At 42.8% G+C, this 21,154-nt stretch overlaps 3 protein-coding genes across 5 annotated transcripts; 1 reads left to right on the top strand and 2 right to left on the bottom strand.

The window, feature by feature from the left end:
* Positions 1 to 11: 11 nt before the first annotated feature.
* LOC115766350 (histone deacetylase 6) lies at positions 12 to 10,990 on the bottom strand. 3 transcript variants are annotated; one of them, XM_030710248.1, is made up of 9 exons: positions 10,011 to 10,985; positions 7,555 to 7,851; positions 6,971 to 7,101; positions 6,726 to 6,909; positions 5,377 to 5,648; positions 3,904 to 5,314; positions 3,122 to 3,745; positions 2,184 to 2,271; positions 12 to 984 (listed from the first exon to the last, which is right to left on the bottom strand). In XM_030710248.1, exons 1-9 carry the CDS (start codon positions 10,011 to 10,013, stop codon positions 542 to 544), a joined length of 3,453 nt encoding a protein of 1,150 aa, XP_030566108.1. In that variant the 5' UTR covers positions 10,014 to 10,985; the 3' UTR covers positions 12 to 541. The 3 variants fall into 3 exon arrangements, with proteins under 3 accessions (XP_030566108.1, XP_030566109.1, XP_030566110.1); XM_030710249.1 differs by having other exon boundaries at positions 3,161 to 3,745; XM_030710250.1 differs by lacking the exon at positions 2,184 to 2,271 and having other exon boundaries at positions 907 to 984; positions 3,161 to 3,745; positions 10,011 to 10,990.
* Positions 10,991 to 11,257: 267 nt separating this feature from the next.
* Positions 11,258 to 13,150, top strand: LOC115766425 (acetyl-CoA acetyltransferase, mitochondrial). Its single transcript, XM_030710349.1, has one exon. The coding sequence runs from the start codon at positions 11,691 to 11,693 to the stop codon at positions 12,915 to 12,917; it is 1,227 nt and encodes a 408-aa protein (XP_030566209.1). The 5' UTR covers positions 11,258 to 11,690; the 3' UTR covers positions 12,918 to 13,150.
* A 1,562-nt stretch (positions 13,151 to 14,712) lies between these two features.
* On the bottom strand, positions 14,713 to 17,013 carry LOC115766348 (obg-like ATPase 1). Its single transcript, XM_030710244.1, has 6 exons — positions 16,946 to 17,013; positions 16,850 to 16,879; positions 16,546 to 16,741; positions 15,942 to 16,002; positions 15,505 to 15,886; positions 14,713 to 15,430 (listed from the first exon to the last, which is right to left on the bottom strand). Exons 3-6 carry the CDS (start codon positions 16,724 to 16,726, stop codon positions 14,861 to 14,863), a joined length of 1,194 nt encoding a protein of 397 aa, XP_030566104.1. The 5' UTR covers positions 16,727 to 16,741; positions 16,850 to 16,879; positions 16,946 to 17,013; the 3' UTR covers positions 14,713 to 14,860.
* Positions 17,014 to 21,154: the final 4,141 nt, after the last annotated feature.

Here is a 21,154-nt window from a genome sequence, read left to right as displayed (position 1 = left end):
TTTTTGTTTTGTTTTTTTTTTTTTTTTGTGATTTTTTAACAATCTCTATATGCATATACAATAAGTTGGGGAAGGTTGGGGATTGGGTACAGGTAATTGTAAGGGTAAGGGGGTTGGGGAAAGGCACTCGCCAGGAGCTGATGCGGCCGGCGGAGTCGGGGGCCACGTCAGCCTTTTTGGCGAACACCCCCCCCGCCGCCCCCTTTTGTGGGAAAAACAATTAATTTAATGCGGCAACGTTTCTTCAGCTTCAGCGGTGTGAATTTTTGATATTGGATGGAGAATATTCTGGATGCCAAGGTACAACAGGTTAACAGCGGAGATGCGGTGCGTGGTGTGCCTGGTCGGTCGGTCGGTCGGTGTGTGTGTGTGCGTGTGCGTGTGTGCCTCAATGGGCCAGAAAATATCGGATCAGCTTGAGGTAAATGCGCTCCAGCAGCGGCCACATGTGCTCCACAAGCAGCTGGAGTATGTGCCTCAGCGGCGGACACAGCGTGCACATGTAATCCGTAATGGCATCCAGCACACGCACCACCAAATGTCAGTTATTCCGCTCGAGATGTATGTAGTAGCCGCTGCCAATGCTGCTGCTGTTGGTATTGCTGGAGCCGCTATCCTTGTCCTTGTCCTTGTCCTTGTCCCTGTCGTTGTTCCTGTCGTTGTCCTGATGCTCCGCTTCGATCGGATAGCAGCCATCGGGGCGCTGCATGCAGCCATGCGTCCAGGCCATCGGCTCCTGGAACTTGTCCAGATGCGCCAGATTTTGATAGGCATAGAGCAGCGGATGATCAATATAGGCGCTGCACTCGTAGCACCACACGGACAGGTCGCTGAAGCTCAAGACCAGCGGATGCTTGGCCCGTCGGCAATGCTGCTCCATGTGCTCATTGATGTAGCGACCGCAGCCGATGCTCTGGCAGCTCAGGCATACCCAATTCTCCACCGTTGAGGCGCAGTCGCCGCATGCGCCGTTTGTTTTTATTGCTGCACGTTGAGGGGGGGAGGGGCGCGTTCGGTGGAAAGGGGAGGGTTAGATAAATAGATTAATATTTGGTAAATTCGTGGATTATGTGTAGCACAGAAAGCACGCAATATTTACAACAAAACAAAAAGCCAACGAAAAGCATTCAAGCATTGTTCGATTCTGGCAAAAATAGGCCAACTGTTATACTGTTGTTATACTGGAAGCAAATGCCAGAGGAAAAGAGAAGAAACCGATGAAAAGAGAATAAGCACAACGCAAGAAAAGCGTTCACAATTTGCGGTGTTGGCGATTTAAAACTGTTATACTGTTAAGCGACAGCTTTACTGTTATACGACCGTTATAAATGATTTTCGTTTCATGCAAAGCAATTGTTTTTAACTGTTATACAACTGTTAAGCGACAGACATACGTGATACAAATCAGTTGTTGATCTAAACTGTTATACAACTACTAAGCGTCAAATACTGCTATACGGCTGTTATACCTAATCAATGTTTCCAAATTGCGCTAGCTACAGACAGTATTTTCTAAACTGTTATACCGTTTATTTACTGTTCGACTGTGTATTCGAATACCTGCTTTTTGAAGACTGTAGCTCATCTATACATATATAGATAACATTTTGCTGTTATAGAACTGTTATACATGTGAATAGCTGGGTATTTTCAATATGTAATTGTAATCTCAAAGCTAAGCATGTTTTGTACAGCTGTTATACATTATTAAGCTATTTTTATAACTTTGCTATCAGACAACTGTTATACATATGCTGCATTGCTGTCGCACAGCTGCTATATATTTTTATAACAAGTGTTATAAATTTGTTCAACTGTTATATTGATTTTACACAACTAAAAAAAAAGTAAAAACTGTTATACATTTAGGCGCTTTTCTAACTGTTGCATTCTTCTCATCTAACTATACTACACAACATATAAATATATAACAGATAAACGAACATTTATCAATAACTGTACTTCTTATGCGGGGTTTTATATAAAGCTCTATCATAGACAAGATCAGTAAAAAAAAAAAGAAGAAGGAACAAACAACAAGAAGAAGCAACACACAAGCACAGCCACAAGCGAGAATTAATAAAGCAAAAAGGAAAAGTGAGATAAACATATATGGCAAGAGAAAGACAGAGAGAAAGAGAGAGAGAGGGAGAGCGAGAAGTGCATATTGGGCTTTAGCTTACATTTGGGCACCTCCTCCGGACGCAACAGGCTCAAGTGTGGGCAGCTTTTGAGGGGATAAATAGCAAACATTTCCTGCTGCTCGAGCGCCTGGCAAGAGCAGTGCAGTAAGAAATGTGGCAGAGAGAGAGAGGGAGAGGCACACAGTGGGGTAACGAATTGACAGGGAGAGAGGGAGAGAGAGAGAGACATGAGATTAGTGTGTTTGCTAAGAAACTGTTTATGTTTGAGTGCAAAGGCAATATAAATACTAAGCTGCTTGATCAGTGTTGCCTACTCAGCTATTTTCAAGCCAAATTTGGCTACATTAGCAGCTGTTTTAAAGCGACAGTTGGCTGCTTGAAATAGTTGGAAAATAATAGCTAAATCTGTTTAAAAATAACCTGAATTGCTGGCAGCTGAAAATTTTTAACAGTTTTAGACAAGACATATCTACAACTAAACAATTTCAGCTAAAAATAGTCCAACTTAACTATGAATTAGCCGAATACAGCTATGAAAATCTGATATAAGCTATAAATTAGTCAAAATCAGCTCAAAATTTGCCAGTTTTTGCTAGAAACCAGTCAAAATTTCTGCAAATATATATGTTGAGCATTAAGTAGCATAATTTAGCTATGAAACAGCTATGTTTAGCTCTGAAATGGTCCGAATCAAACTTTAGCTAGAAATTATATGCTCTTCTAAAATAGTTCAATGTAGCTAGAAAATAGTCATATTTAGCTCTAAAATAGCCAACTCCGAGATAATAATAAAATAGAACTATGTTTTCTTATGGTCGATTCAGCAATAAACTATCCAAAAAGTAGCCAGATTTAGCTAGACTTGGTATTTATATTGTCTTTGATAAGTGGGTGTATGTGTGTATGTGTGTATGTGTGTTTGTGTGTGTGTGTGTGTGTGTGTGTGTGTGTGTATGTGTGTGGTCAGTTGCTCGTACCTCCTTGTGCTCGGCCATAAACTCGCTGAGCGTTTTTACCTTGACTTTGGGCTTGCTGCCGCTGGGCCGGTCCTGGCCGCGATCGGGCTGTGCGTCGATGTCGCCGCCGGCGGCGCCCAGTGGATCGTCATTTGATATACTCAGTTGGTCCATGGTAGCAGCAAGAAAATCCTCGTTATTGTTTTCGCCCAAAACGAACTGCGGCAGCTTGCAGCCAAAGACGAGCGACTTCCAATGATGACGCTGCTGCTCCACGCACAGCTGCAGCGTCTCCACGCAGCTCTGGAAGGCCACCGTCGGCGAGCGTTGGGCGGTCGATCCGAATTGGGGCGTCGGCACCGGATCGCCCAGCAGCGTTTTTGTGCACATGGTCATCGCATACGATATGGAGTTGACATTGTAGCCGCCCTCCAGGCAGACGATGATCCGACCGCCGGCCAAGGCCGACAGCCAATGGGTGAACAGGCCGTAGCCCTCCGGTGTCACCTTGCAGCCGCCCAACGGATCCCCAATGGCCGCATCGAAGCCGGCCGAGACCAGCACCAGCTGCGGATTGAACTCGTATGCGATGGGCAGGATTAGCTGCTGAAAGGCCAATGCGTACTCCAGATCGCCCATGCCCTTCTGCAAAAGCCAAAAAGGTAAAGGGTATGCGATTTTAGATCGGATCGGATCGATCGGAGGTAAAGCTCTTGCCCAGACGCAAGACAGGAGTGTGTATTAAATGGGAGGTTTCTTCTTAAGGTGCGATTAGATGGAGCGCATGGAGCTGCCGCACTCACCTTGTTCCAGGGAATATTGACATTGAAGCCACGGCCGGCATTCTTGCCCACGACATCGTAGTTGCCGGCGGGACCCTTGGGAAAGAAGGCGCCATGCTCGTAGCGATGAACACTTATGTAGAGCACCTTGGGATTGGACTCGAAGATGTGCTGTGTGCCGTTGCCATGGTGGACATCCCAGTCGACAATGAGGATGCGCTCGAGGGCATATTCCCGTATAGCATACTGGGCCGCAATGGCCACATTATTGAATATGCAGAAGCCGTGCGGCTGATCAGGCTCGGCGTGATGGCCCGGCGGTCGGACATTGCAGATGCCGCTGCGAGATTGGCCGCGCAATACGCTATCGACCGCCTGGAGTACGGCGCCAGAGGCGAGTATGGCGCACTCGAAGGTGCGCGGATGCAGGTACACCGAATTGTAGCCGGCGCCCACTTGCTGCAGCTCCTCAACGCTGCGTCCCAGCAGTCGACGCACCGAATTGACATGGGCGCGCGTATGGGCCAAGCACACCTCGTCCGTGGTGGCGGCGCGCGCCGTGAGCTGCTGCATCCGATCCAGCAGCTGATAGTCCTCGTGCATCTGATGGATCTGGCGTATGCGCATCGGCTGCTCCGGATGGGTGGCATCGTGCAAATTGAAATGCTGCAACATTTGGGCATCGTAGGCATAACAAACCCGCACCGCCGGCACCGACAGCTGCGTCTCGGCGCGCAACAGACTCAAACGGGACGCATTGCTGGCGACGACAGCGGCACTCAGCTGCGCGGAGGTGCCACGCGTCGGATAGCGCTGATCCGGCGCCGGCGGTGGGCCGCCCAGCCAAATGCGCTGCACGCGATGCAACGGAATCGTGCTGGCCGACTGCAGCTCACCGGGCGTATAGGTCTGCTGCAGCTGCAGGCAGCGCCAGTACGGACGATGCACATAGATGCAGTTGAGCAGGGCATCGCGCAGCACCTGGCTGGGCAACTGCAGCGGCTCCACCAGCGCCGGGCACGGATCACCCAGCAGGGCGCGCAGCGTCAAGGCGGCGCCCTCGGACAGAGATTCCACACAGTAGCCGCCCTCGAGCACGACGGCGACACGGCAATTGGCCAGATGCAGCAGCGGATTGAGCAGATGCGGATAGCAGGCGGGCGTCACCTCCATCTCACCCTCCGGGCAGCCCAGGGCCGCATCATAGCCGGCCGAGACAATAATCAGCTCCGGCTGATATTCCATGGCAACCGGCAGCAGCAGCTGCTGGAATATGGCCATATAATCGCCATTGCCCAAGCCCTTGGCATTCAGCGGCACATTGAAATTGTAGCCGGTGCCGGAGCCAGCGCCAATCGCATGATAGTCCGATTCCTGCAGATTCGGCCAGAAGCTGCCGTGCTCATAGCGATGTATCGAGAAATACAAGACCCTGCAAAAGGAAGGAGAGCAAAGGAGTCAGAGACACGCAAGATTCTTGTGTCGAAAACGCACCTGGAATCGTTGTAGAAGAAGCGCTGCGTGCCCTGGCCATGATGCACATCGTAGTCGATAATCAGGATGCGCTGCAGCTGGTGCGCCTCGAGAGCATGCTGTGCAGCTAGCGCCACATTATTAAAATAGCAATAACCATTGAATTCGGACTTCATGGCATGATGGCCCGGCGGTCGTATTATGGCCATGCCATTCTGCGCCTTCCCCAGCAGCAGCTGGTCCACCAGCTCTATGCTCGAGCCGCTGGCCAAGAGCGACAGCCTAAACGTGGACTGTCCACGTAGACAAAGAGAGAGAGAGAGAGAGAGAGAGAGAGAGAGAGAGGGAGCATGAGAAAACATATCCAAGCGCAAGTATCAAATATTAAAAGAATTACATAAATTATGTTTTTTTTTTAAGGTTTAACCTCGGAGTATTTCAGGATCTTTGAGAGTTAGGCCTGGAATATTTGGTATGTGGTTTCTTATATATCCTATGTCGATTATGCTTGCATCATATTCGAAATATGCCCGAAAGTTCTCGAGGAAATTGAGAAAAGTGACAACAATTATAAACGAATTTAGTAGAAGGTTTATGGCAAAAAACTTTATGAATCTCAGGATCTTTACGTGTAAACTCCGGAATATTTGGTAAGAGGTTTCTTATATACCCCATTAACATTATGTTTGAAGCATATTCAAAATATGACACAAATTGATCAAGAAAATTCTGTTGTCGTCTTATCTAGTCTCTGGAATAAATCTTGTAGATTGCAAATGGTCTTGTGAAAAATATAATTTCAATTAGAATAATTTGTGCAAATAAGAATCAGAACCGAAGCAATCTAATTAATTATGCATATCGATTTATTAATAATGTATTCATTCTAGTTTATAGTTAATGTATAATAGATGCAATGGGATCGTATAGGTCGCAGCTACTATCTAAAATTCATCTCACAGCGGCATAGATAAGCCACAGAGATCAGCTGTACTTTGAGTTGGAAATACCTCTATATATATACATATATATGTATATGTATATAAACTATCTAATCTTTCTAGGTATGTGAAATTTAATTCACGCTCGGTTGGTTTACGCTTGCAATCGCATTGGAACTGATTGCGTTAATTTGATAACCGGTTTCAGGCGCAACAACAAGCCCAATCTCCAGTTATTTTATTACCCGGAACGCATTTTGCGATCTAAGCATAGCTCGAAGATTATAGGAGCTGCATACTGGAAACTTGGTATATACACACTTTTTTATGCCATACTTAAACATTGAAAATTTCATAAAGATCGGACCATAGAGACCGAAGTTATTCAAGATGCTGCGTTTAGCTATAAATATAGCTATACTCTCTTACCGGGTGTATGTAGATGGCGTCATAGTGGGAGCTTAGCTCCTCCATAGCCTCCTCATCGTGCACGCCCGACGTTTGCTCCAGTCGCTCGTAATGCTCCATTGAGTGTAGCTTCAGGATTTCGTCCTTTGTGGCTAGACGGGACTTCAGCTGCAGGCAACGCTCCACCAGCTTCAGCTCGCGACATCTACACAAATAGGCATTATTTGAAGGATATCGCCATGCGATTGTGATTGGGTCCCACTCACCGCTCCAGGGTGCGCGTGAAGCGTTCGGGTCGTTCCTGATGTGTGCTGTCCCAGAGGCAGTAATGCTCGCTCATGGACTCATCATAGATGAGTGCGGTGGGGCCACGATGCATGCTCTTCGCGTTGAGGGCCTGCGAGTTCATGGGTGGGGGTAGAAGAAAAGGCTATTTCAATTAAAAAGGCTAAAAAAAAGCGATGACTTTACTTAATTGCCGGAAAAACTCTCCGATGAATGCGATTTGGTAAAATTCGATTAATCGATTTTTTAAAATCGATAAGCAATTGCATGCTTTAAATTGAAAAGGCTATAAAAAGCGACTGGACCTAATTTAATATATATTTCAGGAACAAAAAAAACTCTAAAAACGATTCCCCGATGAATGCGATAAATCGATAAGCGATTGTTGTTTATGTACAGCTTCCAAAGCAAGTTTCAGTGCAATTGATTCACAACTTGTAAAAGGATTTTTTCAAATTTTGGCCCGTTAAAACTGCAGCTAGCTAATTCTTAGGGTTTGAGCTGTGTGCTGATCATCAGTCAGTCAGTCAGTCAATCTTTATCGATATATTGCACATGTACTCACATTCTGAAAGATATCGATAACTGGCTCCAGCTGAACGGCTGTGCCGTTGTTCTGCGATTTGAGCATGTTCCGCGCCCGACGTTTTGCCTCCTGAAGCGCTGGACTCGGTTTGCGCGGACCGCAGCTGCCGGCGCCATTGCTGCCGTTGGCGTTCGGCCCCGCCGCTGCGTTCGCTGCTGCTGCTGCCGCCGCCGTCGCCGACGACGACGTCGACGTCGACGTCGACTTCGACTTGACCATGGCGCGAGTTTGTATTTTGGCCTGTTGTGCGCCTCGTCGCGTTACGATCGGTGAGCTCTGTGAGAGAATCAAAGTGTGAGTGTGAGAGACGTTTGAGAGAAAGGCAGACAGAGAGGGCCAGAAAGAGAGAGGGAGAGAGAAAGAGAGGGAGAGAGAAAGAGAGAGGGAGAGAGAGAGGGGGAGTGAGAGAGAGAAGGGGGAGAGAGTAGGAGCTAGAGATTTGATTTGTTTTTTTTTTATTCCCTGTTAGAGATAAGTGACGGCAAACGGGCGCCTCTCGAACAAACAGTTTAAGACGTTGGATTTTCATAAACTAAAAAATACAAAATGTAGAACTGAGAAATTTGTTTGCTTAACTGAGTTCCTTTCCGTTGGAATTGTAGGCAGCCACTAGAGTGGATGAGTTTTTTAGACAGTCAAATGACTGATTACTACAAATATATAAAGTACACTGAATTATCATTGGGACAGCAAATACGATGGGTACTACGCCAGCTGACTTGGGGCTCTATTGATTTTTAAAACCCATCAATATACAACAACAACAACAAAATTAAAATTAATAATGCAAATGTGGGGGAGCTCCACAAACTGTTGAGTCATTCGAAATGTTATCGATAACCAGGGAATAATATGTATATATGTATGTGCGAGTGCATGTACGCGTGTGTGTACGTATATTTGTGTGGATGTGTGCATGCCTATGTGCGCATGCATGCATGTGGACATATGTACATACATACATAGTTTGCCTGCATGTTTGTATGTACATAAATGCATGTGTATATATGTACATACATACATAGGTGCATAAAGCATGCCCCTGCCTGCATGCATGTATGCATGCACATAATGTATGTACGCTTAAGTGTGCATATGTATGCATGAATGTATATATATATATATATACATACATAGATAGTTTGCATGCAAGTTTGTATGCATATATCTACATAAATGCATGAGTATATATGTATGTACATAAGTGCATGTATGCATGTCCCTGCCTGTGTGCATGTATGCATTCACATCCGCATGCTTGCTTGTATATTCTTGATCAGTATATACATATATCGCGTCGATAAAGACCTGTCCTCTTGTTTATTTTCATAAAACCTCACTGGTTAATAGTTTCGACTTTCTGACATACATATATAGATATATACATACATATATAAATTTGCAAGGGTATTTAATCTTCGACTTGCTGTAAATGGTCGTTCTTTTCTGTGTTTTTATATCATTGTCAGCAAAAGAGTTTGGATTTCCTGTTAGAAGCTCAAATCGCACTTGTTCTTCCCACACTCGAAAACCGAGAAACAACAAGTGACCATTCGAAGAGTTTACCAGAGAGCGAGAGTGAGAGAGAGAGAGAGTGGTCACTCGCAAAATCGCTTGCAGAACTCAATTTAAAAATCAACAGGGAACAATATACATATATAAATTTCCCAAAAGGGGACATTATTTTAATGAAATATTTCAAACTTAGACTCATTACGAATACCAAAAGATTATTTGCATGTTATGCTGAGCAATTTTCTTAAAAGTCAAAACCTGAATTTGGCATTTAATGCGGTATTTGATTTCAATTGCTTGATGATTTACAAGTTTCAGGTGTTTCCCCAAATGAAAATGCACACATACACACATAAATTAGAGACGGGCAATTTTATTTTTCACCTAATTCATGTGCTCAAGCTTATCTAAATCTTGTTGATATACGCGACAATATCATATTAAAGGTGAACCGCACGGCGGGACGCGAAGGGGTATGCATACATACGTACATACACACACATGTAAGTGTATTGTAATCAAAATGGGCCACGCTTGTAAAACAAAAGTGGTGAATTATTTGACACCCTGAGGCACCCTGTTTAAATGCACTACACGCTTTTGATAGTCTGGTAGACTTCGGCTGCTGTGATGAGTAATCAATTAACCGTATTACTAAGCTACATATAATTTGTGTACTGTCCAAAAACAACAGCAATCACAAGGCACATACACAGATGCAAATAATGCTGCGCTTAATTAAAAACGAAAAACCGTTGGGCAACAAATCAGTGCGTTAACTGAAAACGAATTTTGTGTTTTTGAATTCAAGCGAGGCTGCGCCGCCAACGGCGACTGCGTCTGTGTGGGTGTTGTTGCTGCCATTGCCGCATTTGGTGCTAGTCTAAAAAGGCGCGCGACGACGTCAGCTGCGAACTTACCATGATTATCTCTCTTGTTTTTTGTTGTAGTTGTTGCTGCTGCTGATGCCGTGCAAGCTTAAGCCGAAGTTGAAGCTTAAAATTGACGCGGGGATTTTGCGCTCACACACTCTCTCGCTCTCTCTATCTATCTTTTCGTTAAGTTGTTGTTGCTGGCGCTCTTTTGCTCTTGTTTTGAAGTGGGCGCAACAATGCGTGCGTGCGTTCGTCCGTGTGAGTCGTCGTTTGTCTGTATTGGTATGTAATACTTTTTTGGCTGTTGTTGTTGCTGCTACTGTTGCGTGATAAGCCCAACTCGGATTTTCGCAGCGTATTGATTTGAATTTGAACTATAACTTGGTATCCTATAATTAGCTAAAATCTGGTGCAGTATTTATTATTGCTTTAATGTGATTATTTGCTATCTCGCTCGCTTTCACGCTGCGCCAGTTTTCGCCTGCCTTGCTGCCTGTCCGTCCGTCTGTCCGTCCGTTGGTAGGTCCGTCTGCCTCGTCTCTGTCCGTCTCTGCTGCCGTTCCTGTCGCGCTTCAGTTGATTTTATGCTGAATGCCTATTGTTGCTTTTTTTTTTTAATATAAATTATACCTATGCACATGCTTTATTCGCGTTCACAGTGTTGTTGGTGTTTCCGTTAGTTACACATAAGAAAAGTTTCAACAAAAAAAATACTGTGGATTCACATGGGCGCAACGTTAGAAAAAATTAATCAACGCTGTTCTTGCGCACACACACACATACACATACACACACACACGCACAAGGCCAAGACGACGCGATGGCTGGATGCAACGATAATTGGCAACACAGCAGCGGGCTAGAAACGGAGCCAGAATCAGAACCAGAACCAGGAATTTGAGAGCGAGTGCTTGTCGGTTAGCGCGCGGGCGGGCGGGCGGTCGGTTGGCGGCAGGCGGCAAAGTAGCGTTTGTCCGCCGTCTGCTTTTGTTATTGTTTGGGAGTTACAAGAAGTGTGTGACCGTCGAACGCAAATGCTCAAATACCATAAATATACTAGAAAACATGTTGTGAAGTTAACTACGTTTATTTAAATTGAATATTAAGTATTTGGCATATTTGCTGTGCTTTACAAGTGTCATATTTTCGGATGTCAATTGTTTTTTTTTTTTTTTAATTTTTACTGACATTACTATATATTTTATATTCAAAAGTAACTCTACCCACGTTCCGAAAAATATCGCTTTGTCTTAACAAATACTAAAAACCAAATCAAACATTTTACTCCGAAAGTATACTGATCTGTCATGAAAAATACTAAGTACAAAAATGAAACCAAACCATTATTTGCAATGATTAACATAGACGGCATCAATAAAAAAGTACGCAATGTGAGTTCCAAGATAAACTGGAATCTTTTCTAGCCGGCAACTGAAAACAGAGTATTAACAATTCTGTCGTATTCTTCGTATTAAAGCAACGTAGCATTAAAAACCCAATGACAAGCAAAAATACTAAAGCACGAAAAGCTTGCAAACAGCGACTTGCCACTTTCCACTTTCCAACACTGTCCGCAACAGCTGCTCACACGCCATCGGCTCGTTACGCAAGTGGATAGCAACAGGTTCTCAGCCTCAATATTATTGCAAGTGTGATCAGGTCCGGTTGTAAAATTCCAGTGATCGTTCGATACTAGCAAGCAGTCGGTTATATAAATCTAGTGCCATGTTGCAAGCGACCAGAAGCCAGCTGTGCGCCCAGGCGCGTCGCTACAGCTCAAAGATCAGCGATGTTGTTGTTGTGTCCGCCGCACGGACACCGATCGGCAGCTTCCAGAGCCAGCTGGCGCCGCTAACGGCCTCACAGCTGGGCGCCACGGCCATCGAGGCGGCCATTCAGCGTGCCGGCATTGGCAAGGGCGATGTTAGCGAGGTGATCATGGGCAATGTTGTGTCCGCCGGACTCGGCCAGGCGCCGGCACGCCAGGCAGCCATCTTTGCCGGCCTGCCGACCAGTGTGTGCTGCACCACCGTCAACAAGGTGTGCTCCTCGGGCATGAAATCGGTGATGCTCGGCGCCCAGTCGCTGATGCTCGGCCAGGCTGAGATCGTTGTTGCCGGCGGCATGGAGTCCATGTCGAATGTGCCATACTATTTGAAGCGCGGTGCCACGCCCTACGGCGGTGTCAATTTAACCGATGGCATTGTCTTCGACGGTCTCTGGGATGTCTACAACAAGTTCCATATGGGCAACTGTGCCGAGAACACCGCCAAGAAGATGCAGGTGACACGCCAGGAGCAGGATGCCTTTGCCATTGAATCCTACAAGCGTTCGGCCCAGGCCTGGAGCGATAAAATCTTCGCCAATGAAATTGCCCCGGTGAAGATTCAGCTTAAGCGCAAGCCGGAGCAGATCATTGCCGAGGATGAGGAATTCAAGCGCGTCAATTTTGAGAAATTCGCCCAGCTGGCGACGGTGTTCCAAAAGGAGAATGGCACCGTTACCGCCGGCAATGCCTCGACCCTGAACGATGGCGGCGCCGCTGTCGTCCTGATGACCGCCGAGGCGGCCAAATGTGCTGGCCTCAAGCCATTGGCGCGCATTGTCGCCTTCCAGGATGCCGAGACGGATCCCATTGATTTCCCCATTGCGCCAGCATTGGCGGTGCCCAAGCTGCTGGAGCGTGCCGGTGTCCGCAAAGAGAATGTTGCCATGTGGGAGATCAATGAGGCATTCTCCGTGGTCGTGCTGGCCAACATACGCAAACTGGACATCGATCCGGCCAAGGTGAATATTCACGGCGGCGCCGTCTCCCTGGGCCATCCGATTGGCATGTCTGGTGCCCGTCTGGTCACCCATCTGGCGCATGCCCTCAAAGCCGGCGAACTGGGCTGCGCCTCCATATGCAATGGCGGCGGCGGCGCCTCCTCCATTCTGCTCGAGAAGCTCTAAGGCGGCGGAAACAGCATGAAAACCAACAACTACAACAAGAGCAACAATTAAAGCCAGAACTGCATTTATTCAAATTTTCAATCGATGACGCCAGTTATCGTTATCGTTATCGAACATTAAAACTGTTTTTTACTCTCATTGTTTCTGAAAAGATGAATTTTTGTCTATTATTTGTATAGCATTTAATCGAAAACTTTGTGATTTGCAAAATAAACTAAGAAGAATTGCATAAAAACAAATGATTTAAATGGTCATCGATGATAGTTGTGATCGGTATCGAATATTTGGAATACGCTTAGCTTATGTGCGTCAAATTAGCGGCGGAGACTTAGCGTCGAATTTTGGTTCTTGTTATCGGAAAACTATCGGTCACTTTCAAATGCATTTATTTATGTTTTTAAGCAGGAAACCAAATAAATTTAAATGCAGAATTGCAAAAAATTAAATTATTTACTATCTACATTCATTTATTTTTGAATTTAATTTATAATATGGGTAAATAAAGGGGTTGAAAAATTAGGTTTTCACCATTCTTTAAATATCTTAATTCAGGGATAATGGCCCCGAAAACCGCATATACACGATTGAAGTCTATAGTTTCACCTAACCAATCTCGAAAAAATTATAAAAATCAATCAGCACGTTTTTAAAATATTTGTACTACAGTGCAGCAACCTCGTTGCCAGCTCCATACAAAATGACCGTACAAAATCACCCTTGCACTCGAACCCTAATAACTTTTCTCAGGGATAATGGCGCTCAATGCACGGTATACCAACTTGAAGATACATGTTTAAGGAAGCTTTACGCATTAATTCTAAACAAATCGATCAGCCAGTTTTTTTATAAAATAGCAAAATGTAAACACACCTCATGTTGCTCATTCAAAAGGCCTATCGAGCTACTAGCTCCAACGGGAACCGAACCACTGCTCGGAATCAGTGTTGAATAATGTTATACAGTATTGAGCGGGAACAAATTAATTCAAAATACTTGTATATGGAAGAGAAATGCAGTAATATATGAAATAATTGCCATTTTACAATAAAACAGTATCTTTGGTAAAATAGACTGCTGCAAAAGACGACAACTATGCATTTAAGTATTTATACACGTATGATAACGAAAAGGTGGCAATATTTCAACCTTTATTATTCTATTTTCCGATTTAGATCGCGAATTATCAATCATTTTGCTTTCTACATCAAGGAAATCGTCCAGCCAGTTTTTTAGAAATTCGCATTTTTCTATTTTTCTTATTATACATAAATAAATGCATTTGAAAGTGACCGATACTTTTCCGATAACAAGTACCAAAATTCGACGCTAAGTCTCTGCCGCTAGTTTGACGCACATCTTTAAATACACAATCGCCTCCGTCAAATCGAAAGTTCGATGTTTTTAATAATTCATTATCGATAGTTAGCAGCTTTCACTCGCTCATCTCGAAGCGTTGACGATAGTACAAAACTATCGGAAATTCATCGTCAAGTAGTATCGTTGCTGCACGACACTCGACAATCGTGCTACTACCGTGCTATCGGCAACTTTTAATTGCTTATATTTCATAAAATACATTATAGTTAAGTTCCGCCGCCGGAAATTGAATCTTGAGAAAAAACTAAGTGGAATAGATACCATCCCCGACTATTTGGACATTCCTTATGTGTGGTGGCTACGACGAATAATAATCGAAATCTACGTGAAGCGACCAACGTGAAAAATTACCGTAAAGCATTTTTTTTTTAAATTAACTACTTATTTAATGCTGGATTAGCAAAATAAAATTCAAAACTTTTTGTCATACAAAAATCAAATGCATTTTTACTTGGGACATGTATGTATGTGAAACGGGCATCTGGCATCAGGAAAAGCAAACAGTTGTGAATATAAAATTAAATGTACGAGATAGTCAACATGATTATCTAAGTGGCCATACGATATCATTTTTTCTTGGCATCCTTAAGACCAGCGCCGGCGTTGAATTTGAAGAAAATTATATCGCCGTCTTCCACGGTATAGTTGCGCCCTTGCTGGCGATATTTGCCGGCCGCCTTAGCAGCTACCTCACTGCCCTCCGCTTTAAAATCTTCGAAGTGCATCACTTCGGCCATAATGAAGCCCTTCTCAAAATCAGTGTGTATACGTCCAGCGGCCTGTGGCGCCTTTGTGCCCTTTTGGACCGTCCAAGCCTTGACCTCATCGGGGCCGGCAGTAAAGAAATATTCCAGCTGCAAGGCCTTGTAACCAGTAATAATGATCTTGTCCAGCTGACTTTTGCATTTGGTCTCCTCTTCGTAGGCCTTGCGCTCTAAATCATCCTTTTCACTAAGCTGCAGCTCGAATGCACCTGAGAAGGGTATCAGTAACGCGCCCGGGTCGTTCTTATCAATCCAATCCTTAATCTTGGGCAGCCATTTGTTTTTTTTGCGGATAAAATCTTTGTCGGAAAGGTTGACCAGATAAATGGCTGGCTTGGAGGTCAAAAACAAATATTTGTTCAAAGTTTCAATCTAAATTCAAGAAAAAGATGCAATCAACAAATTAGAAGACGGACAAAATAGCGATACAAATGTACGGTGCTTACATCGTGCGCATTCCAGTCCTCAAAGCGCAAATGACGCTTCTGATCAATCAATATGTCCTTGATTTTCAGCATGGAGTCATATTCGGGCTTAAGCTTTTTGTCGCCACCTCGAGCTACAACCTTCTCCAACTTGTCAAGGCTCTGCAGCAGTTTTTCTTCATCCTTCAGACGAAGTTCCTCAGAAATGATTTCCAAATCGCGCACAGGATCAACCTCTCCCTCTACATGCGTCACGTCCGGATCCTCAAAGGCGCGGCACAAATGGAAAATGGCGTCACAAGCACTGATGTGCGAAAGAAAGTCATTACCCAAACCCTGTCCCTCGGCGGCGCCCTTGACCAGTCCAGCAATATCTACCACATTTAGATAAGCGGGCACAACACTGCAAGAAACAACAAACAATTTTATTTGCCCAACACAACACACGACTTACTCACCTGGCTGGCTTGTGAAACTCCACAAGGTAGTCGAAGCGCTCGTCGGGCACGATCACCCGACGTGCAGGTAACGCAAGTCAAGTGAGTTGGAGCGAGAGAAAAAACGAGATAGAGAGAGAGAGAGAGAGAGAGAAAGCAAAACGCATGTTAGCTTGTATAAAAATTGGGTTTGGGGCGGAATCGAAGCCGGCACTGACTTAGCCACATTGCCAATCATTGCAATTTTCTATAATTTTTTTTTGTTTTAAATCACCAACCCCGCGAGCCACAGCCGCGCACTCGAAGTAAACCAAAATGAAGTCGCTCAAATTAAACGGCCCGCGCGTAATTTGCATACAAAGCAGCTGCTGGCCCGTTGCTTTGCAGCCTGTGGAATCTTAGCCTGCAACTAGACCCGGCAAATTGCCGAGACTGGGCCACGCCCCCGCGACGGCAGCAAAGCAAGAAGCAACTCTTGGAAGCTTTGGCGAGGCAATCGATTGAACGCAAAATATAAAAAAAAAAAAAAAAAATTGTTCAAATGCCATTGATTACAATTATTTAAAGGCAACGTAAATTGCGATTGGTATGGCCAGCGGCTGCTGATGATAATTGGAATACTTATTCTCATTGGGCTTAATGGTGCAGAAGGGGAAATTCTCAGCTGGAGCGGCGCTTTGGGTCAGCACGTTAAAGAACGTTGACTTGCCAACGTTGGGCACGCCAACAATGCCGATGCGCAGGTTAGTGCCAATGCGTCCGATCAATGGCTTGCGTTCAGGTTCATCGTGCTTCTTAGGTGGCATATTGACTGTTTGTTGCTGTTCATGCAAAAGAGATGTGTGGTATGTAGATGTATATGTTTTTATACCATTTTTGGCCACAGCATTCAACATAACCTCAACGACATTTGCTACGTTCATACTTACTTGTAAGCTATACCCTGCTGTTCGCCCTGGCTGTAAATTTACTCGAACACTTTAAATTGTATTGAATAAATTAAAGTGCTTTTTTTTTATATTTACATTAAGTGCTGGTGCCGGTCACAATAAAATGAAGTTGTAGCACGGCTGCTGACTGGGACTACCTCGTTGAAATAAAGAGAGGAGAGAGAATGAGTAAACAGCTGTCAGCAAATATCTGCGATTATGCCGAAATATTCTCATGTTTTTTACATAGCAGCCAGCTTTGTGTTACTCGCATTATCTCAAGTTGACATGGCGGGCAATAGATGGCGCTAACCGGCGCGCATTTAAAATACTGAAAGTGGAAACTCTCCTGACGGACTGAAGTCTAACCGAGTGATTTGTAATCAACACACAACCATAACTGTAAGAGCTAGGAAGCTGACAATTTCAAATAAGACGAAGATTTGGAAAATTTGATCCGCAGATGGTGGAAAAATGGTGGTCAATGTTTGTATGATAAACATACAAAATAACACAGAATTATAAAAGCGATTACGAAGTTCTTTGAGCATAACTCCTAGGTATGAAGAGCTATAATTACCAAGCTTGACATATAGCTTCTATAGCAGTATATTCCGATCAAGTATCTTTTATTTTATGGCTATCACCGCTTAAAAGCAAAAAATGTGCAGACATTGATCAAATCTCAAACACAAATGCTTAAGGCAAGCCATGTTAAAAAAAAATGCACTGGCTTAGATAGCACTGCTTCTAAACAATTGTTTTGAAGGTGGCCACAATAATTAATTAATCAGCATTAAAGAATGTTTTTGCAAAATGAAAACGAGACCATTTTAATTAACGTACATTTTTACCCACAGTATCTGTTTAGAGTATATCTGTTGTTGGGCATAATCTTAGTCAGAAAAGCCAGTTTGCGGTGTACCATTAGATGTTCAAACCGTGTTCGACACAGTATGACACAATGGTCTGATCCACAAGGTATTTGCTACCACAACCCCACATACTTAACTAAAACAATGCAAAGCTTCTGTACGGGCAGGTGAATATACGCCAATTTATGCGGATGACCCGGCTCTCTATTGTAGTTGTGGTTCCTGTGTATTCATATACAAAACGAACTTTAGGGTCATTACACTCCATATCCAACTATTTCTTTTATTGGAAAATGAAGCTGAATGTTGCAAAATCCAAGGCTAAAGATTTGGTTGAAAAAACGAAATCCAACCTCTTTGACGAGAATTTCAACTTATCAACACCAACATAAATTGGGAAAACTCAGTCAGATCAGATAAACTTCATTGATGGAAGCCAACTCTTAACGACCGCATCAGTAAGACTCTATATAACAAGTAAGAGGTTCTAGTCGGAAGCTCCCGACTAGGGGATACCCTGAACCCTCTTCTTCCATCAGCAAATATATATATCAAGTTTGCTGACAACTTTGGTGACTCTAGCTCTTATTATTTACCAAAACTGCCCAAAAAACAAGATATCGATATCGATTTTTATCGATTGCTTGGAAACGGAGTAAGTTATCGATTATCGGAAACAAACTCGATCTGCGCGGGAACTAGGAGCATCTACATCTAAAATTTCAAAAAAATTTCAGTCTCTAGCTCTTATAGATCCTTGCGTTCATACATACGGACGGACAGACGGACGGACGGACGGACGGACAGACAGACGGACATGGCTAGATCGACTCGGCTATTGATGCTGATCAAGGGTATATATACTTTATGGGGTCGGAGATGCTTCCTTCTGCATGTTACATACATTTGGATTTTGCACAAATACAATATATCCTTATACCCATTTTTAATGGGTTCAGGGTATAAAAATCATAAGACCATCCGAATCCTATATCTGTTCATCAACCGAAAATCTAAACAATCCACTCACAACAAGCTTGGTAAATATAAATCAATATTTTTGCTCATCAATTTATAAGCATCGGGAGTTAATGAGATATAATCTGCCATACTTCTATTCAACAATATCCTTATATAAGGATGCCAATGTCGAGGTAATTGATGACCTTATTTCTCATTTAAATGCACTTTAAATTATTATTCCCATTAGGTAGTAGTCAATTACCTTTAAAATATATATAAATAGTATGTATCCATCTCCAAGGTTATCTCTAAAATAAAATATAAAATATAATAATATAATAAATGATTTGGATGTAAGGATACTTACCCAAAATCTAATCGTTGACTATTCTAAATTGTTAGCATATTGCGATATCTATGCGAATAAGGAAAACTATTAAGATGGATGCTGTAATCGGGTATAATTAGTTATGCAATACTCTGTTTATCGAACATTACAAACTTAAATGGAAAAGAGTCTTCTATATCATTTGGTTGGGCACTTTTAGACTTGGCCCAGGCATTATTCGGGTAATGATATTCGATATTCGAAGGAGCTCATTGAAATTCGGTTTTAGAACTGTGGGAATCATAGGAATGAATGTGTAGCTTCAATAAAGGAGATAAGACAGGCGTACGTACATTGTAAAAACCAATATACTCTATTACTTTGTGCACAGTGTATAATAAACCACTAAAAGGTGTGCGTGTGTCTGGTTGCAGAGAATCTGACTAAATTATTCCTGCATTTTCGGTACAGTTTCTGTTCTATAATGTGATTAGCAACAACAATGGGCAACATATCTGTGAAAGTTATTTTACAGACGCACGTACACGCAATTTGGCGGCTTAGTGAAAACCCGCAATAATCAATAATTAAGCATAATTAGTGAACCGATCGTGAGCTTTATTGTATATTGAAACGCAACCAGATACCCAAATGCTCAGAAAAGAGAAAGATATATAGCGAGAGTTCGCAACTGATCGTTTGATTTGACTTGATACATTTCTACAAAGTGTTTCTATCTCAAATTAAATGCGCCGTTATGCGTAAGTCCACGCTTCATAATGGCTGCAAATTCGTTTGTATGAACACGTATAATTTGAAGCTTTTAAAATAGGTAAAAACAAAAAATAAAAAAAGGATACAAATATATTGCAAAACAAGTTGTGCAAATGTGCGGCAGATCTGGCAAAATGATATATAAATACATATCGCGTCCATCTACACTTACAAACATTTTTTACCAATATATATAAATTATTGGCGAAAAGTTGTTCTTGCATAATTTTAATGCCTTAAAACTAAGCCTAGCCTAAGACTTAACAATGTTGCCTTATTCGATATTCGATAATTTGTATACCCTGAACCCACTAAACTGGGTAAAAGGTAAATGTATTTGTGCCAGAGGGAACCCCGATAAAGTATATAAGTATATTCTTAATCAGCAGCAATAGCCGAGTTGATCTAGCCATGTACGTCCGTCTGTCCGTATGTATGAGCGCAAGGATTTCAGAACATATAAGAGCTAGAGACTTGAAATTTGGAACATAGGTCCTCTTAGTGCAGTACGAGTTTAAGTAATTAATAAATTGCCGCCACCCCCATATCAAAATCTGTTTGATTAAGGAAATCGCTTAAGCTTATAGTTTATATTTTTGCTAAAGCTTAAGCAAGCTAGCGCTGTGTTTACTTTGCATTAGAAAGTTTTTAAACTGCTGAGAATTATATAATAAAACTGGTGTTGGCTTTTTATCGGTGATTATCTCTTTGAAATGTTATGGCAAATATAGCCAGCCAACCTTCGTAAATGACCAAAAATAATTTCTTTAATTTCTTCTTATTATTAAAATATAACTTGGGCTACAAGCCCAATTGGGATTTAGGGGCCCCAACTCTATAAAAAAAAGAAAAAGCGTTTCATCATACGCTTTTGCTTAGTATCATGATAATTAAAATTAAATTGAATGTAGTTTTAATTCAAATTAATTTTTTAATATTTGTGAACAAATAATGATAGGCTTATACACTTAATTAAAATAAAAACAATTGTTAAATGATTTTGCTTACCATTTGGCCTGGAAATCATTTTCCAAAATGTTTGTGGAAACTCATTTGAGCCTTGTTTCACACTTTTCGCACAACCCATTCGTCCCTTGTGCCGCAACCACAATGGATCTCATGATGCTTCTATTTTCCGTGGACTTTATCTGGCAAACTTACTTCATTTCACTTTTCCGACTGCCAACTAAAATTAAATGCTAGCTTAAAATAGAATGAAAGTTTTGAATGATCTATATCAAGCGCAGATAATGTTTATATTAAATTATACCTTAGGGTTTTAGTAGCTTTTCGTATATCATACACATAATATCATAGATACTCTCTCACCCCCAAAGTCCGAATTCGTTACAGCCTTGCCCTTTA

Source organism: Drosophila novamexicana, unplaced genomic scaffold, assembly GCF_003285875.2.
Source record: "Drosophila novamexicana strain 15010-1031.04,08,12 unplaced genomic scaffold, DnovRS2.1 tig00001151-arrow-arrow-pilon, whole genome shotgun sequence".
Lineage (NCBI taxonomy): Eukaryota > Metazoa > Arthropoda > Insecta > Diptera > Drosophilidae > Drosophila > Drosophila novamexicana.
The sequence above is the reverse complement of the archived record's forward strand: the minus strand, read 5'-3'. Positions and strand labels throughout refer to the sequence as shown.

Bases quoted from the DNA above. Each gene is read 5' to 3' on its own strand.
- LOC115766348 (XM_030710244.1), bottom strand. From the start codon at position 16,726: ATGCCACCTAAGAAGCACGATGAACCTGAACGCAAGCCATTGATCGGA. The intron at 16,003-16,545 runs ATAAGTATTCCA...CGTTACCTGCAC, and splicing joins CACCATTAAGCCCAATGAGA to GTCGGGTGATCGTGCCCGAC. The intron at 15,887-15,941 runs GTGAGTAAGTCG...TGTTTCTTGCAG, and splicing joins GAGTTTCACAAGCCAGCCAG to TGTTGTGCCCGCTTATCTAA.
- LOC115766425 (XM_030710349.1), top strand. From the start codon at position 11,691: ATGTTGCAAGCGACCAGAAGCCAGCTGTGCGCCCAGGCGCGTCGCTAC.
- LOC115766350 (XM_030710248.1), bottom strand. The intron at 5,649-6,725 runs GTAAGAGAGTAT...CTACGTGGACAG, and splicing joins ACGCCATCTACATACACCCG to TCCACGTTTAGGCTGTCGCT. The intron at 5,315-5,376 runs GTGCGTTTTCGA...TTCCTTTTGCAG, and splicing joins TTCTTCTACAACGATTCCAG to GGTCTTGTATTTCTCGATAC.